The sequence below is a fragment of the Ochotona curzoniae genome, unplaced genomic scaffold, assembly GCF_017591425.1.
Source record: "Ochotona curzoniae isolate NIBS_2020 unplaced genomic scaffold, NIBS_Ocur_1.0 scaffold_4683, whole genome shotgun sequence".
In the NCBI taxonomy this organism is placed as follows: Eukaryota; Metazoa; Chordata; class Mammalia; order Lagomorpha; family Ochotonidae; genus Ochotona; species Ochotona curzoniae.
In genome coordinates this window covers 13,374,692-13,394,385 of record NW_024467121.1, presented here as the reverse complement: position 1 = coordinate 13,394,385, position 19,694 = coordinate 13,374,692, and the positions used below count along the sequence as shown (strand labels likewise).

The 19,694-nt window shown below is 41.6% G+C and overlaps 1 protein-coding gene and 1 pseudogene across 2 annotated transcripts in view; both read left to right on the top strand.

The window, feature by feature from the left end:
- Positions 1-19,694, top strand: part of IL2RA (interleukin 2 receptor subunit alpha) — a 41,236-nt gene that overhangs the window by 8,938 nt on the left and 12,604 nt on the right. For both annotated transcript variants that reach the window (XM_040968275.1, XM_040968274.1), the window contains exon 2: positions 19,463-19,651. In XM_040968275.1, the coding sequence (XP_040824209.1) occupies positions 19,463-19,651 (189 nt within the window). The remainder of the gene's footprint in view (positions 1-19,462; positions 19,652-19,694) is intronic.
- LOC121148173 lies at positions 15,567-15,959 on the top strand (annotated as a pseudogene).

The following is a 19,694-nucleotide window of genomic DNA, read 5'->3' as shown; positions in this document are numbered from 1 at the left end:
TCCTGCTGACACCGGGCAGGCACCGAGACCGCAAGGGTGAGTAGCACTTGCTGTTCAGTTGAGTCGTTTATTTCACTTCTGGTTTTCACTGCCTCTCACCTGCCAGACCATCACTTTCACTTTCTCCCTCCCAGAGTTTAAGTTTTTCCTCTCTGGCTCCATTTTCAATGGCAGATGTAGTAGAACTGCAGGTCAGAGTGTGCCTGGTCACCAGGGCATGCAGCTGGCACCATCCTCATGCCATGCAATCACAAGTGCTGGCTACATGTGTGCCTCTCACTCACAGAATCCTCACAACAGCCCTAGGAGATGAGCACCATTGTCATTCTCTCCATTTCCATCTGACAGATCAGGGAGTAGACACTGCTGGTATAGTAATTTACTTGCCCAAGAAAGTGAGGAGCTGGTCAATCTGACCAAAATCCAGACTCACTCCAGAGAGAGCAGGAAACTACTTGTTTCCCCAGACTTCTTGGGCAAGCCTTCAGTTTCAGTTTAAGCCACCCATTGGAGCTCTGCTGTAAACAACTTTCAGGGTGATCTCTGGTCACATAATTCCACTCATTCTCCATTTCCTTTATCGGACACACAATGGTCTTTCCAAGCTGTGTTTTTTGTATGTCCTTGGTACATGGTGTATCCACTCAGCACATCTCCTCTCCTTCAAATCAAATGTTTCTGGTTAGGACTCCAAAGCTTGATTTCTAGGAGCAATGTCCCCTCTCTCTGGAAGATCTGTTCACCTCTCATGTGCCAATTGGAATTTCTCTCCAGCAGAAAGCATCTTGGGAGAGAGGAAGGGCTCATGGTCATGGGCATCTGACAGGCTTAACTTTAAACCATAGCTGGAACCTGAGAAGTCCTGCTTTCGTTCAGGAAAATCCTTGGCATGCCACTGCATGCAGGCTCTAGCCAGGCAATGGGGACGTGAAGGGGACAGTGTGGAAAGTGCTATGTAAAGAAATAGCAGGAGAGCCTGAGGGTCCAGAGAAAGTCAGGGGAAGGCTTCAGGAGGAAAGTTGACAGCTAACAAGAGGCTTGCGGGACGAGCAGGAGTTCAGGAGGTAGGGACTAGCTGTAGCATTGTAGGAGGGTTATGATTAATTCTGTATGTCCACTGGATTACACCAAGGGATGCTCAAGTGGTCCAACAGTATTACTGAGTGTGTCAGTGAGGATGTTTCCAGCAGCAGCGACCAGGTAAATTGAATGAACTCTGAATTGGTCGATGATGCGAGTAGATGACAACGAACCCAATGAGGGACCAAATAGATCTCAAATGTGGAAGAAGGGTATGTCTTCTCTGTCCCTGTGGATTGCGTCCATCTTTCCCCGCCCTTGGACCCTGAAGTTTCTGATTATTCAGTCTTCAGGCCCCAGGATTTCCCTCAGCACCTTCCCACTCCAATTCTCAGGCTTTCTGTCCCAGCCTGAATGACACCATAAGCTTCTAGGGGTATCCAGACTGTACGAGCCGATTCTAATTATGAATGTGTTCTTTCATATCAACATACACAATTCTGATTGATTCTATTTCTCCAGATAATCCTGATTAAGACGATAACCAAGGTCAGAGAGAAAACCACACTGTGTTCCAGGAGGTGTGCATGGCTCCACAGGATTGACACACATGTTCCTGTGTGACGGGAAATGGAGATGTCAGGGCAGAGCATGAGTGATGTTATGGAGTTCTAACTGTGCTCTGAGGAGAATGGAATACCACAGAGGGATCTCAGACAAGGAATGAAATGACCAGTCCCTTTAGAGAGGCAGTACCATTCTAATTTGAGAATGAAGGCAGCTAAGGTGGGAGGCAGGAGGGGGAAAAATGTTCCATAATATAGGGTGGGAGCTGGTGTTAGGCCAGTTTTTATCTCTGTGGGTTATTGTTATAAAATGGAATTAATACAGTGCCTCACTGGGTTGCTGTAAGCTACACCAGAGAGCCTGCCTAAAGTAACCAGGATATAATAGGTACTCAAAGAAAGTGACTTTCTAGACTTCTCATCCTCAAAGACAAAGGCACTCCCGATGTTCCCAGCTGAACACTCACCGGCTGAATGAACTACATATGTATAATTGAGGCCTGCCTTCTTTCATTCCCAATGCTAACCAATGGAACCACCATCCACCCATTTCCTGCTTGCTTGTCTGCATCACCACTTCCTCCCAGGAGTCCCGCAACCATCCTCTCGTGATGCAGAACAGGAGCTCAGCCAGAGCAGGAAAGGCGAGAGGCACAGGGGCCAAGGACACAACCATCACCCAGAACAAGGTCAGGTGCATACACAAGCACCACTGAAGGGCTTTGTGCTTTCATGACAGTCGCTGACTCTATTTGTGATTTAGCTTCTTTTATTCACAAACCAGGGACGAGAGAAACCACTTGTCCATTAATTATTATCACATAATAATTATTTGTAATCCCATTAATTAGCTTGCTGTAGCATTTTATCATGTACTATGTTTTTATTAATTTTATATGTATAATCCATAGAATAATATGAAATAATGACTATATTTTATTTTAAGCTATTTTATACAATGTATGTTACTATTACTATGTATTTAATATTTTATAATATAGAACATATTTTAGGATCTGGCACATTGGGTCAATTAGCTAATCCTCCCCTTGCAAGTGCCAGTTCAGAGTCCATGCCTTAAAAGGATCTTTGGGGAAACAGAACACAGTGCTTCATTTCTGCACTAGCTGTGGTCAGCAAACGGGAATTTAGGGCAGCCCACATGGGACTGATTACGTGGACTGCGCTCAGCAAAAGCCTTCAGTTCACATTTGTGTTTCTGAGCACCGGAAAAGGTTTTGAGTGCCACTTACCGTACAGTTTCAACCTAGCCTTCCAGTTCTGTGTCATCCGACCCAGCAATGCCACCCACCCCTGGCATGTTATCATCCTGAGTAGCACCTGCCAACACACAGTGCACTCACATATTGCTGGGTGCTGGTCTGTGCCAATCCTTCTGGAGCAGAATCAAAGCAGACAAGCAGTTCAGGGCAATTTTGGGGAAGTAGGAAAGAAAAGGCGTACCAGAGACAATTCTGGGAGACAAGTACGGAGTGAATAAAAGCAAGACACAGACTTGAAATAGCCAAGTGGGCACCCTGGGTCTGATCACAGAGACTTTTGACACTGGCCACAGTGAAGGCTTCAGTTCACAGATCTGGCCTGGGGCCGATGTCTGCCTCACTGGACAGCAGTTTTAAGGAGCAACTCTGCAGCCACAACATTTTCTTGTTCCTTCTATTCTGTTTCCTGTCTAATCTTATGTCTCTACATGGCGTCACAGCTATTTATCTGATCTTTCTTTAAAATCTCAGGGGAAATCCCATGAGATCCAGTTGAAAACCTCCTCACCCTTGGGTCTAATTTCTCAGAAGGCTCCCTCTCCTTGAAGAAGGCTGTGGGTGGGGCTGACCAATTTAGCCTATTTCTGCTAAAAATACGACTCTGTCCCAAGAAACTGGTTTCGAAGGGTTGAGAGAAAGCTGCTTTTAGATTTCAGAGAAAGACCAAGGGTTTATTTCTAACCTCCCTCTTCCTTCTCATCTGACAACCCTTTAATTTTAATCAGGGTGACATTCTGTGGTAAGGTTGTGGTTAACCCTTTCATGTACAGAAGTGTGTTACTAACTCAGGAGACTCCCAAATGAGAAAACCAGTCCCATCTTCTGTACTGAAGCATTGGAGATCCCCAGAAATGACAGTTTGGACTTACAGGAAGTTGTTTGGAGGTGTATTTTTGGTTTTCTGCCTTCTTTTAAGTAAAGGGAAAAGAACTAGATCACTCCCTGCCATCTTTGACTTGTGTGTACATACATATATATATATATACATATATATGTACGTACATATGTTTTTGATCACTCATGTTAAGGCACAAGGTTTGCTCCAAAAAGCTCTTATCTCATGAGTCACTAGTCCTTGATTCAAGGACAGTTTGACTATTGAGCCAGCCTGGGGCAGCAAGGCTCAGAAATTGTGGGTCAGAAAAAGCAAATAATCTACAGATGAGCGATCTAATTTCTGGGGGAACTGTGCACAGGTGACATCTCACAGCTCAGAGTCCCTATCTCCTTCCCCTTGGGAATTACTCATCTTTTTAAAAAAATGATGATAATATCATCCCTTTTCAAGCTGCATAAAAACAATACTTTGCTTCACCCACATGTATGCTCTCCACATGAGGGAACAACAGTAGATTAGTGGATCATACCAACGTTAATGCTACAAGGTCCAAGTGTTCTTTCAGTGATTACCATAATCCATGCAGAAGGAGCTACAAAAGCCAGATGAGGCTTCTGCTGTCTTCTGGAATGGTGGAGGAGTCAAAAATGGAGGATGGAAGGGAAATGAATTGTGAAGGCCCTGTGCCACCATTCCATTTTTGTTCTGCTCCATGCAGACATATAAAATGTTAGATGGTTATAATTATGCTATTTCAAAAATCCTCTTACCAGTTTCTCTAAGCTGGTGCTGTAGCCTTAGTCATTTTGTTGAATTCAGCTGCTAAGGACTTGAGAGTTTGCTCCCTTAAATTTGGGCAATATGTATTACTTTAGAGGCAATATTTTAATATATATTACTGTTTTTTGTTTTAAATATGGAAAAACAACATATTGTCTTTTGCAACTTGCTATTTAAAAACACAATACTGTTTTTGAGATTCTTGAAGAAGCTGACTTATTCTTTTTAATTCTTGTATTTCATTCCATTGTATGATTACATCAGAGGTGGTTTTTTTTTCCTTTTAAAAATACAAAGAAATGGAGATAGAGATCTTGTATACAGTTGGTTCATTTCTCAAATGCCTTCATCAACTGGAGTTGTGCCAAGCTGAAACCAGGATCTGGGAACTCAATACAGGTCTCCCATATGGGTGGCAAGGGTTCACCTACTTGGTTCATCAATGCTGTTTCCCAGGATACGAATTACTGGAAAGTTGGGGTTGGAAGTGAAACTGGGACTGGAACCCAGCATTTCAGCATGGGGTGCAAATGTCCCAAGTGGCAGCTTAGCCTCTGCACCCCACAGGGGTTAGATTAAGTGAGTACATCTAATTTCTTTTTGATGGACAGTTCATTTTTTTTTTTCTGTTTTCATTTGTTGCAAGTGTGTTTTAACAAATAGTTTTGAATGTGTGTACGTGTCCAAAGATTTCCTTATGAATTTCCCCTAGAAATGAGATTGCTTATTGTAGAGCATGGAGAGTTTCAATTTTACTTCCGTATTTAAAAATTTCTCTTTGAAGTAGCTGTTCTAATTTATACACATGATTAGCAATTTATGAGATTTCCTGATTTAGTCACATATTTCTCATGATCATCTAGCATAGAGAAACTTTAAGATTCTTGTCAATATGATAGAAGAAGACTCCTCACTGTTATAAATTTTAATAGTTACTCATGATGTTGAGTGTGTTCTCATGGATTTACCCTTTGTCCCTTTTCTATAGGACTGCTTGTTTTTTGCTTAACAAATTATGCAAATTCTTTATGCATTCTGGATACTGATCTTTAGAATAATTGCAGATTCCTGGTGTTGTCAATAGACACCGTTACTACTTAAAATTGTATTTCTTCTTATTTGTTCCCTGTTCCTGCTTCTTTTACTTGTTTCATTGCAGTAAACAGGACAGTCAGCGCAATATTAAATAGCAGCAGACCTAGTTCACTACACTCATTCTCTGTTTCTGATATTACATAGAAGGATTTTAACATATTACAAAAGTCACTTGCTTAAGCTTTCAGTTTTTTTTTTTAAGAATTATTTATTTTCATTGGAAAGTCAGATTTGCAGATGGAAATATCCTCTATCTGCAGGGTCACTCCCAAGAGGTTGCAACATCCAGAGCTGAGTTGATCCAAAGCCAGGATCTAGGAGCTTTTTTCCAGGTCTTCCTCATGGGCACAGGGTCTCAAGTCTTCAGGCTGTCCTCTATTGCTTTCCTAGACCATAAGCAGGGAGTTGGAAGGGAAGTGGAGCAGTTGGGACATGAATCGGTGCCCATATGGGAACCCAGAACAAGCAAAGCAAGGGCTTTAACTGTTAGGCTTTAGCGCTGAGCCCCAGTTTCCAGTGTTTTATTTGTTAAGTCAGTCCTATTTCTACTACCTTAAAGGATTTTTTTACTTTCAATTATTAATAAGTAGTGAAATATATCAACAGACTTTTCTAAAGTAAACAATTTGTCATGTAAGAAATTCTAATTGATCAAAATATGAGAGAGAGGGCCCGGCATGATAGCATAGTGATTAAAGTCTTCACCTTGAACGTACCGGGATCCCACATGGGCACTGGTTCTAATCCCAGAAGCCACGCTTCTCATCCAGCTCCCTGCCTGTGGCCTGGGAAAGCAGTTGAGGACAGCCCAAGGCTTTGGGACCCTGCACCTGTGTGGGAGATCTGGAAGAAGCTCCTGGCTCCTGGCTTCAGATCGACTCAGCTCTGGTTGTTGCAGCCACTTGGGGAGTGAATCATCAGACAGAAGATCTTTGTGTCTCTCCTCCTCTTTTTATATCTGCCTTTCCAATAAAAACACATAAATCTATTAAAAATATGAGAGGAGGGCTGGGAGAGAAACCTTCCATCTACTGGTTCACTCCTGAATGGTTGGGCTGGTTTAAGCTGAAGCCAGAAATCTGTAACTTCATCTAGGTCTCCCATATTTGGGCATTGGCCCAAATACTCATGCCATCAGCTGCTGCTTTCCTGTGTGTATTATCACGGAACTGGATTGTAAGTGGAGCAGTCAGGATTTGAAATGGTGCCAGGTGGCAGGTGGCAGCTTAATGCACTGTACCATATGGACAGCCTCGCTTGTCTTACATCAAATTGATTTTTAAATCGAATTGACCCTTTATTTTTTTCCTACTAGTTTCAAAGTTATATGGTTTAATTCTACTTATAGAATTTAATTCTACTTGTAGAATTATGTCATCAAAAGTATTCTTGACTTTGAAAGTCTACATTAATTAATGTCACTTTTCCAATTTTAGGATCTTCTGGTTAGAGCTTACAATATTTCTGGTAACGAAGAACTGACAACTGTTTCTTTTAAAACTATTTTTCCCTGTGAAATTTACTGATTGGCAATTGCTGATATATGAGAAATACTGAATTTAAAAACCAATTTTGTATCTTGCCACCTTATTAAAATCTTAATAGTTCTAGCACTTTAGCTATTCTGGGTTTTCTAAGTATATAATTAAATTGCTCACACAATATGATCAGTTTGTCTTCTTTTCCCGTAATCATACAACTTATCTCTGTGGCCAATTTTATAAGATCATTAACAGTGTAAGTACTTTGTAAGGCTAATGGGAATGAGTAAAATCCAGTTACTGCCAGGTCTTTGAGGAGGGAAAACAAAAGGTGGACTTAAGAACACAGAGACAAAAGATAAAGTGAACAGCTCACACATTAGTAATTTAGCATAATATAGTAACTGCAAAATAAGGCAAAAAATTATACACTTGAAATAGTTTATATCAGTAATAGGTGATGTTGGCAGCCAATGAAAGATGACTGGTCATCAAAGATGACTAAAAGTATTCAAATTCAACCATGCCAGCTAGTTGGCAGTGACCAGATAACTGTCATGTTTTAGTGGATTTTAAGTTCATTATTACCCATTCAAGCACCAATAAATGAGAATATTTCAGCGTTCTCATAAATGGTTCTTAGAATATGAATTCAAAAGAAACTGTTTCCTGATTTCGACACAATCAAGCTTTACATAGCTATTATTTTCCGTATTTTTCCCCAGTTCACAAAGTAACTTTACCTATTTTAGCACTGAGTTATACAAGCAACAGCAGTCAAAAGGCCACATCAAGACTTGTGTAACATTTTACATAGTTTACACCCAACATTTCAACTGATACTCCCATTCTGTTATTCACATTCTTGCAATTCCCATTTCTGCAAAATACTCAACCAGCAGTTCCATGAACACAGCGCCCTGTCTCACCCTGGACCACATATAGCCTGTTTTGCCTCCTCTTCAAAAGGCATAGACAGAGGTGTCTGAGAAGCTCCTATGACTTTCATGGCTAGCGAATGGTTCTGAGAAATTAGCCATTTGCTATTTGATGGGCAACTCGGTATCCAAAGTGGAGCAACAAAATGCAGCTAATACTTCTCGAGAACTTAATCCATGTTAGACACACCTGCTTCCTGAACCAAAACAGCAGAGCAAGGCTTTTGTTTCTGATCACGACCAAGGAGAGACACAGGTGCTGGATGGCCCTTTAGGCTTTGCCTTCAGGCTGTTCAGGAGCCCACAGGTGCAGCTTTTCTGTGCTTTAGGATACTCACTTTGTTGAAATTTGAAAAGCGTGCTGGAGGGGTGAAGAGAAGAGAGGCCAGTAATTGTGCCTTGAAAGTCAGTGGAGTCCAGGGGAGTTGGACACAAGGGTATTGGCAAGAGTGCAAGCAATGCCAAAGGGGAAGTGGAACTAAGAAGGATGCCAAGGTGTCTAGCTTCGGTGATTGACAGTATAGATGTAAAAGGGACAGGAAGAGAATCAGAACTTTGTGTTTATTTTTAACGTGTTATTTTGAGATGCTTCACACATTTCATATTTGCTATTTAAAAGAAATTTCCTAAAAGTAAAAGTGAGAATTTTTAAAAGGCAGAAATGAGAGCAGTAATAGCAGACTTTCCTGTGGCTCCTGTCCCTTCGACCCCGAGTTGTGTGGTTTGGGCAACTCAATCTCTCTGAATCTTAGTTTCCTGTGCTGCAAATTGGGGATGAAAAGTTCCACCTTTCAGGATAGTCCTGAGTATCTGCATGGAAGGTTAGAATACCACACAGGGTTAGAATACTCAACAAGCAGGGCTCTGGAATCAGAGCGATTATCACATAGATAAACCCAAACAGAGGGCTTAAGCACTCCCTTGTCTTCCAAGATAATGATCTGAATAAACCACAACATCGCACAAACAGGGCTCAGCACCCACAGTGTTTAGAGGTGGCCCTATCACTTGGTGAGAGACCGCCTAGGATAGATAGGGGAAAAGCTGATGCTTTCGCTGAGGACCAGGATTCTCTATGATGGAAAAGCAGTGGCCTGGGGGCCCTGGCTGGAATCCCAGGCTTGCCACACATGCAGGAAATGTCTGCAGCTTCAGCTTCCTCTTCCAGGTCTCAGAGCCTGTGATCTTAGCCAAAGGGATATTCAGTATGCCCTAGAAGTGTTTTACTTTGCATCAAAACCATAAGGCATGATAAAGGAGGCAACCTTTACCATAAGGCATATCTTTGCAGTTCTTATGGGATCTGACACAGATGGTGAATGACTCTAGGGCAAAAACGAGGTCATTTCTCCACCACATGACCCAGTTCCTTTATCCCTCTGGAAAGCTGGGTAAATTCCTCATCTAAGCCATTTCTGCGCTCCGTTTGGTGATTCTAGTTTTCATTCCTGATAGCTATTTTATGAGTGGGAAAGCAAAGAGGCAGCTTGACCCTGATGGTCCGAGAGAGAGGTCTTATCTCAGACTCTGTCCACATCCTTTTGAAGCCTCTTCCTCTCGGCACCACAAGGGCCAGATGAGTTCGCTTTGGTTTTGAACATCAGAGGAAAAACAACAACAAAAACATCACGGAGGCCACAAACGTTTTACACCCACCCACCTTCTCTCAAGCCCTAGAGGTTTCAGCACACCCTGTTAGATACTGAGTGGAGTGTCTGGGCATAAGACACCATGTTTGCAGACATGGCAGTGACAGAGAGCCTCTGCTGCAGGGGTACTAACATGCCCTCAGGTCCTTGGGAATTCCTGGAGGCAACAAATCCACCAAAATACCAAGTGAAAAAGTGTCTGTGATGATAATTCAGGGTCAGAGATGGAGGTGGGGTGGGGTGAAGGACAGGAACAGTGGGATTCGATCCGTGGCTTTCAAATCCCAAGCCACAGGCAAAATTTGACATGAGATATGAAACACTACCAACGTCCAAAGAGCTCAATTTAATTCCCCGCTAGTGTAAGTCCCAGGCAGAGGCTTTTGGGATTGTCAGGGTTGATAATAACTGCTAATTGGCTGTTTTTCCCTCTGCCCACATGAAAGATACAGAAGCTAAAATGCAAGGCCACATCAATAGGCCTCAGAGTCTGTGGTAGAACTCTTCTCTGGGGGCTCCACCACCCAGCCAGTGAGGATTTAACCTTCAGTCTCTCCTCTACAAATCAGTGTCTCAAGTTTTCCTGCATTCCATAGGCACCAGACACTTCAAAACTCTTAAAAGAGAAAATGACACTGGATCAACCTACATGACAATCAAAGGTTTTCAGAAGAGTAACACTATTGAAATAATGAAGAGTAGAACCTTCAACGGAACTACTGTTGAAGTGCTGTTGAAAATGAAGGGCATATACAAGGAGTTGGAGGCAAGAGAACTTTTTAAAATGCAAAGCCAGGAGGATATTTCTAAGCTATTTTGAAGTAGTTACCTTGGCTGCAGGGTCAGTAACATAGTAACAGCAACCTGAAGGTTGAACAGAGAGTAGGTGGATGGCTCTGCATGGCTCTGGCTTTTGCACAAGGCTCTGGCTCTGGCAGTCTTTTCTGAATAGTCCTTATAAGTGGATAAGAACCCTTGGCATTTGTCTATGAGAAACCTTCCTTCATAATATTCTGGCTTCAGTTATTTATGTGTTTACTTATTTTGGTTAGGGCTTGACAAGAATAACTTCATTTGAATCCTGACAACTTTCACATTCTAGATCCAGAATTGTACCCACACTTAGGAAGCATATTTGACCTAGCCATTAAGACACCACCTGGAGCACTTGCACCCAGTGTCAGAGGGCCTTGGTTTGAGGCCTGGCTGCACTTCTGATTCCAGTTCCCAGCTAATGTCTTAGGGTACATATAACAGGTGATGACCCAAGTACATGGGTCCTCGCCAGTCAAACTGAGATCTGGGCTGAGTCCTTGGCTTATGATTTCATCCTGGTTCCTTCCAGCTTATTGCAGACATATGGGAAATGAACCAGCAGAAGGGAGAGCTTGAATTTTTCATTTTCTAAAGGGAATTCTGCTTGTTTCCATCCCCAGTTCGGTATGAGATGGTGGATAGCTAAGATCTTATAGCCGAAAACAATGTGAGGATGAGTGATCTGTGTGAAAAAGCAAAAGTTTCAGGTAGAAGCAAGAAGTAGATTTGAAAAGGCTGAATTTTTAGAATCTTCAGGGCTTCAGTGAGTAAAACTAGAGAACCAGGACAGCTGTCACACTGTATCAAACAAGCACAGATGGGTTGACATTGTGGCACAGTGAGCCAAACTGCCACCTGCTTTGTGTGCATCCCATACTGCAGCTCTGGTTTCAGACTTGCCTACTCACTGGTTCTGATCTATCTTCCTGCTCATATGCCTAGGAAAGCAGCAGACAGTGATTGTGGCAGTACTCGGGTCCTTGCACACGCATGGGGATCAGGATGAAGCTCCTGTCTCTTGGCTGCAGCCAGGCCCAGTCCTAGCTGCTGTGATCATCTGATGAGTGAAATAGGGGATGGCAGATCTCCCACTCCATCTCTCTGCTTGTCAAACAAACAAACAAAAAATAAATTAAATATATTTTCAAGGAAAAGTGATAGCATAGGGATAGAGAGTTTAAAGATGGCTGAGAGATATGAAATATTGAAGGAGAATTCCATTACTACAAAGTTGTCATGGAAAGTGCATATTATGAGAAAACTATGCATGGATTTCAAAGAATGTTAGCACTAGAATAAACATATTTTTGATTCCATTTTCTATGTACTTTTTGAAATACCTTTATGTAAATAGAATTCTTGCTGATCTCTCTGAAAGACAAACTATTTTTGGTTCTGTATTTTATAGAGCTGTTGATCTTATAACCCTATGCTGCAAAGGGCTGACACATATCCCAGCTTTCTATCCATTATACTGAAGAGAAACAGTTTCAACACCACCTTTCCCACACATTTGGCTACTTCCTGCTAGCTTCAAATGCTTTTTGAACACCCTTGACAAGAGCTTTCGGGAAAAGGATCTAGCTGGTAGTCTGTAAGTTACTTAACTGGAGACCTGGAAGTATACATGCTTCTAAAGTCCTGCGAAGATTCTGTTACAAATGAAAAGTCTGTAAGTGTAGAACTTTCTGGAATTTTTCCTTGTCCCCACATAAACTCTTCAGACACTCAGGCTAATTTAAGACTTGGTGAATTTCCATGACCTTACTTAGAGGAATCCACCATCACATATTTAAAGAGTTTCTAAGGTCACAAACTTGCCTCAGACAGTGCATCTGCCTCTTATTATTATTTACAGAAATATTTATTTATTCGAATGGCAGGGTGGCAGAGAAACTTTTCCTGTAATAGCTGGGGCAGGGTCAGATCGAGGACAGGAACCAGGATCTCCATGTACGTCTCCCTAGTGGGTGGCAGGACCCTATGCACTTGGACCATCAGCTGCTGCTTTCCCAGGTGGATTAAGAGGAAGATTGATGAGAAGCAGAGATGAAGTACGATCTCAGGCACTTAGAGAGGGAATGCCTGCATCCTACATGGTGTCTGACACTGCTGTGTCTACATACACCTTTTCAAAAGTATGTGTGCTCAGAAACTTTTTAAGTTAGTAGTAGTTGGGATAACAGTTTCCAAATGCATCCAGGGTAAAATTTTGAGCAACAAAGAATGACAGAAGTGCTGCTAACTGTACTTCTTCTTGCTCTTCTAGAGGTAAAATTACTTATAAAGACATACACAATTTAAAATGTACAATCTGATGAATTTTGGTAAAGTTACATACTGGATTAGGTAACACTGCCTCCTTCCAATAAATTAAAAAGAAGTAAGAAACAAAGGCAGCAGGCACTGTGTCATAGCACATTCAGCCACGGTATAGGAACGCTGCATGTTAGAGCGCCATGGACTTAGTTCAATTATTGCCTCCAGGACACAGAACTGATCACACGTGATTGTGGCAGATTGAGGCTACTATGCTAAGTCTTGGCAGTTATTCTGTAGATTTCTTAGTAATTTTACATAAATGGTCTTTTGTGAGTGTTGTTCCTTATCTTGAAATCTATTTTCTGACATTAACACCTGTATTCATAACAGTTTTTTTTTTTTTTTGCTGATGGTCTTTGCATAATATGCCTTTATTCTTTTTTGTCAAGCTGTTATTGTCTTTGTAGCGAATCCTTTTGCAGTCAGCAGGTGGTGGAGCCATGCTGCTTTATCTAATCTGGAGTATCTATCTTTCAATTTATATTTTTTTGTTCATTAGTGCTTACTGTACTTATGGGTATATGTGGCTTCAAGCTTGCCATCTTGCTGTTCTCATTGTCTGATTTGCATTTCTATTAGTCTTTCCTTTCATTTTGAGTAATCAAAAAATGTTAATACTCTATTTCATTTCTTCCACTACCCTTTTAGCTACATTCTTTGCAATACTATTTGTGACTTCTCTAGCCTATCCAGTATATATTTGCTCTTTATTATCCACATGGTACCACTGTACCATTTCATGACATAAAATCTCAAGACAGTAAAATTCCACTCACTTCAATATTTCTACAACAGTTGTCATGTATTTTACATTGACAAAATAATAAACCCATTATATAATATTATTTTAAATCATTATCTTTCAAAGGATTAAAAGGAAAATCAAGTCTTATGTAAATATGTGCCAGAATTCTTCATTCTTTCTTATGTTTCCAGCTGCTATAGTTTCCCTTTAGCCTGGAGAATTTACTTTAACATTTTTTTTTAATGTATGTGTAATGTTGACCTATTGGTGACAGATTCTTTCATATTTCATGTATCTGAAAATATTATTTTCAGTCTCATTTTTGAAGAGTATTTTCTCTATGTAGATTCTGATTTGACAAAGTTTTCTTCTTTTGAATATGATGTATCACTATTTTCGGGTTTCTTTGCTTCTGTTGCAAAGTCAGTCATAACTCAGCACAGCTCCCTTGTGTGTGTCATTTTTCTCTATAATTTAGTTTTCAGAAATTTGGCTATGAGGTGTCTAGGAGTGTTTTTTTTTTTTTACACTTATCCTGCAGAGTATCTGGAATGTATAAATCACTTTTGCATTAGATTTTAGAAATTTGGGGCCTTCAAATACTTTCTTCTTCTGCAAAATATGTCTTCACCTCCTTTGGGGTTTCAATTAAATTTCTATTAGAGTATTACATGACAATGTTCTCATGGTCCACTGAGGATCTATTCATTAAATAAAATTTCTTCTTGTGTTCCTCAGCTTGGAAAAGTTCAGCTGAGATTGTCATCAAGCCATAGTTAAGCCCATTTTAAACACTGCACATTTTTGTCTAGAATTTTCACTTGGTTCTCTTTTTTAAAACGTTAGTTTAGATGATGTTTACATAGTTGATCAGGGTAGGAAGGATCTAGAGTTAGGGAGAAGTGAGTGTGATCATTGTTTCCAAGCTTTCTATTTCTTCCCATTTCTAAAGGGAAGTGGGATGATGAGGGGATAGGCCATACTCAGCCTCCCACCATGCCAGTACATGAGGATGGGGAAAGGCCAACCAATATCAACCCAAGGTCACAATGCGGCACTTGGCTCTATTTTAATAATCTTCATTTCTCTACTGAGCTATCTTATAGGTTCATTCTTCTACCTTAGTTAAGCTTCTGGTATTTTTTTTTTTCTAAAAATACCAGCGAATAATTGAGAAAGCTATATAGTCTCAGGCAACCACTCAAGTCGGCCACTTCAGCAGAAATGTCTATAAATAAATGCTCATGGCTCTGTTTGGTACAAAACAAAGTAACAAATAAATAAAAAAACAAACAAAAAATGGTAGCCCAGGAATCGTGTTGTCATAGAGTGGGTTGACCTATTGACCGAGATTTTAGCATCCTATATGAGCAACAGTTTAAACACTGGCCACTCCACTTTCACTCCAGCTCCCTGCTAATGTTCCTGGGAAAGTAGTGAAATATGATCAAGTGCTTGGGTTCCTGCCACCCAAGTGGGAAACTCAGATAGAATTCCAGGCTCCTGGCTTTGGTCTGGTCTAGCCCCAACCACTGTAGTCATTAGGGAGTGAAAATCTTGTTCTTACTCCTTCTGTTGCTTTCTTCATCTGCAACTCTGCCTTTTAAATAAATGAAAAATCTTTAAAAAAAAAATAAATCAGTAGGGACCAGTGCTGTGCTGTAATGGATACAACTGCTACCTGCAGCACAGGCATTTCATGGCATCAGTTAAAGTCCCCGCTATTCCACTTTCAGTTAGCTCCCTGCTGATGCACCTGAGAAAGCAGTGGAAGATGGCTCAAATCCTTGGGCCTTTGCATACAAGTGGAAGACCCAGAAGAAGCTCCTGGCTCCTGTCTTTTATCTGACCCAGCTCCAGCTGTTGTGGCCATTTGGGGAGTGAACCAGGGGATAGGATAGAAGGCAGATCTCTCTCTTTCTCTCTTTCTAATACTGCCTTTCAAATAAATAAAATAAAAACTTTTAAAAAATTAATAAAATGGGGTGACATTCAGCTGGCCTTGGAGGCAACCGACTCTACAGACTGCCACCATGGCCCAATTCGTCCAAAACCTCACAGAGAAGGCCCTGGCGCTGGTGAACGCTGCTGTGACTTGAAGCCTCAATTGGCCACATTTTGGCACTATGTCAAGGTTGAGCTGTATGCTCCAAGCCCTGCTGACATCCCTACAGCAATTCAAAGCCTGAAAAACATAATCCACAGTGTTCAGACTGGTAGCTTCAAACAGCTCACAACTAAGGAAGCTGTGCTGAATGGCTTGGTAGCCACTGAGGTGTGGATGTGGTTTAAATTGGAGAGATCATAGGCAAGCGTGGCATTATTGGCTATCATGTTTAAAGACCAATCTTTAACATTGATTTATTATTTGTATGGTTTTGGACCATGTGTGTTGAAACTGTTATCTGAATAAAATATGTCAAAAATAAATTTCTCCCTCAGATGCTAAAAAAAAAATTAATAGAATAAATGGCAGTCTACCGGTAGGTAGGGCTTGCTGTCCCCTGCTTTGAATCATGGAGCATATTTATTACAACTGCTTGAAACTCCTTGTTGGTGATTCTGAATTCTGGATGATTTCATTGTTTGTTAATATTGGCTGCCTTTTTTTGGGGGGGGGTGCATTTTTCCATTTCTTCACATGTCTACATTTTTTTTTAACTTAGAATTATCAGTTCTGTATCAGAGAGAGACCCGAGAGTCTGGGTTATAGTGTCCTGTAACAGACAATGTGGTTTTGTTCAGGAAGCACTTAAAGGTCTGGTGCATCACCTTGTCTTTCTGGCTCGGTTTTAACTTTTATTTCTCTGTCCTTCCTTCTCTCCTTCTTTCCTTCCTTGACTTATTTGTTTTTAGCAAAAAAGCAGTTTAACTGAGAGACGGGACAGAGAGAAAGATCTTCCATCCATTGTTTCACTCCCCAAATGGCTGCAAAAGCCAGGAGCATCTTTTCCTTTTTAAGACTTATTTTTTCTAATTGGAAAGTCAGATTTACAGAGAGAGATATTTTTCTATCTGCTGGTTCACCCTTCAAGTGGCTGCCATGGCTGGAGCTGAGCCAATTTGAAGCCAAGAGCCAGGAGTTTCCTCTGGATTTCCCACATGGATGCAGGGTCCCAAGCCTAGGGCCGTGCTCCAATGTGATCCCAGACCATAAGCTGGGAGTTGTAAGGAAAGTGGAGCAGCTAGAATACAAAACGACACTCATATGGGATCCTGGCACATGCAAGGTGAGGGCTTTAGCCACTAGATTACTGTGTTGGGTCCTAGGAACTACTTTCAAGTCTCCCGCATGAGTGCAGGGGCCCAAGGACTTGAACCATTCTCTACTGCTTTCCCAGGCCACAAGCAGGGAACAGGATGTGAAGTGGAGCAGCCAGGGCATGAACCAGGACCTATATGGGATGTTGGTGCTTGCAGGCAGAGGACTAGCTAGTGGAGCCATTGCACTGGCCTGGTTTTAGCTTTTATTTCAACTTTTAGCTCTGGTTCTGAAACTTATCTTAAGAATGTCTCTTCTACTAGAGTAGAATTAGAACATCTCCAGCCCCTAGGTCAGATGCCTGTTCTTGTAAACGAAACTCGGCATAACCATTCTGAAATTCGGTATAACCATTCTTCTCTCAGCACCCTGCCCCTCCCTGCCACGGTCTGTCGGAGCTGCCTCGCTGGGTTCCACTCTGTGTTCAGCCCAGCTCTTGCTTTGGATCCTGGGTAGAACTTCCTTGCACTCTAGGGGGCCTCTTTTGTGCTATATTCTCCTCTCCACAGCCCCACATCACAGATCTGCCAGGTCAGTAGACCATCATTTTGCTTGGTATTTTACTTCAGCACTGTGTGCTAGGGAAATTCCCTCAGAAAAAATGGCATGATCCCTATGGGCTTTCCAAGTCATGCAACCCTTGAGGAACTGTTGCTTTTTAATTGAAAACACTGCTGCGTGCTTTCTCTCTGGTTGTAGAGGTGCTTCCAGCAGAAAGGTAAGTCTTAAACCCAGTTACTCTGGCATGGTTAGAAGCAAAAATCATTATTAATTTTTTTTTAAAGATTTAAAAATTTTTATTGCAAAGTCAGATATACAGAGAGGAGGAGAGACAGAGAGGAAAATCTTCCTTCTGGTGATTCACTCCTCAAGTGACTGCAACGGCCGATGCTGCGCTGATCCAAAGCCAGGAGCTAGGAACCTCTTCCAGGTCTCCCACACGGGTGCAGGGTCCCAAAGCTTTGGGCTGTCCTCGACTGCTTTCCCAAGCCACAAGCAGGGAGCTGGATGGGAAGTGGAGCTGCTGGGATTAGAACCTGTGCCCATATGGGATCCTGGGCGCGTTCAAGGCGAGGACTTTAGCTGCTAGGCCACACTGCCGGGCCCAAAAATCATTGTTTTTCACATCATTAGTTAGTATATCTGTATCTTGATTTGGCAGCAAATTAACCTTCTGACACTCAAATATTGTTATTTCTTTACATAAGTGCCAGCAAGTGGTGCTGACAATGCAGGCAGCAGAGAGTTTGATGACCTTTCTTAAAAGCTGAAGGTTAAGGTAAAATTCAGCCCAGTCTGTCTCCAAATTTCTACTCTTTTTCTAACAATGAAAACAAAGAAGGCATTAGAACTAGCATGTATTCCATATCTGTTATTTGTCAAGCACTCTGTAAGTTACCTTAGTATGTTACTTTGTCATCAAATCTGTAAGAGTGTCTTCGTTATAGCTGTTTAACAGAAAAGGAAACTGCTCCTGAGAAGAACAAAATGATTAAACTGTATGACTAGTAAGCTGATAAAGCCAGTATTTAGAAACTCATCTTTCCTCCCTCTTCACCATCTTGCCTTTCCACCTTTGTATGAAGATGATCAGAGTTTATTAAACATTTGTGCTACCTGTTCTACTATAATTACTGGCTCACTGGAGTTATCCAAATTGCTTTTGTTTATCCCCTTCTTGGTAAAAGCCGGGTCAAGCTGTCCCACATTTGGTACTTGAGAGGAATCAAGAGGCTCAAACCTCTGGAAATGGGTGATCTTCAGGATGATAAGCTGCTGGGCAGAGCCAAAGGGCACAGAGCAGCGTCCCTCCAGGCAAGAGTGCACACATGGAAGGGATGCTCACTGGGATAAAGGCTCCTGCTTTCCTTGCTTCCCCCTTTGTGCTACTTCCCACCCATTTAAAGAAAGACCTAACGTTAATAGAGGCACCAATAATCAGACATGTGCATTCCCAGAGTTTTGCTGTGCTATTCTGGTATACCTCAGGTTTCTGATAGCAAGAGGACCATCACCAAGAGAGGCCCTTGAGACTGTACATGTAGAATAAGTTCTTCTTAAATAAACTTCTTCCTTAATCAAGTTATTCTGCCCCAAGTATCTCACTCTAAAAGCCAATGTGTATGGTTACCCTGGTATGACAAGACAGAGGCAGGCAGGTATGTGGGAAATCACATACTTACTTCCAGACTTGAGCAAAGCACATTACATATGTTTCTGTAAATATGGTACAGAATCATTCATCATAGAATGCCTGGCAATCCTAATTTCCTGCAAAGCATTTTTACAGACACTTTTTGTCCCTCACCTGAATCACACACCTTCCTCAAATCCCTGGCTCATGTTTGCTTCTAGACTTGCTCAACAGGAAGCACATGCAGAAGAAAACCTCATGACTGCGTATGCATTTAGTTGGAAATGTACTGTACTTTGCAGAGGAGCTTGGCTAAACCAAGCTTTGGAGCTACCTCCGACACACAGGTTTGTAAGAAAGTGAAGAAAGAGCATCATTAGACTGAATTAAATTCTAGGAAAATGTAATGCATGTGTATATTCACGTAAAAAAGGAAAGAAACATGTGCTCAAGCTGCTGTGTAATGAGACTTGTCCCTGTGTGGCTAGGCCCTTCTGAACTCCAGCATTCCGTTCTGTTCTTTTTTTTGGCAGAGCTCTGCGATGACCCACCAACGATCAAGCACGCAACTTTTAGAGCCATTACCTACAAGAATGGCACCATGTTAAACTGTGAATGTGAGAAAGGTTTCCGTCGAATCAAATATGGGTCAAGCTACATGCTTTGTACAGGAAATTCTAGCCACTCTTTCTGGGACAACAAATGTGAATGTGTAAACTCTTGTAAGTCATTCTTTTTGTCACTACCAGGGAAAAGGGAACTGCA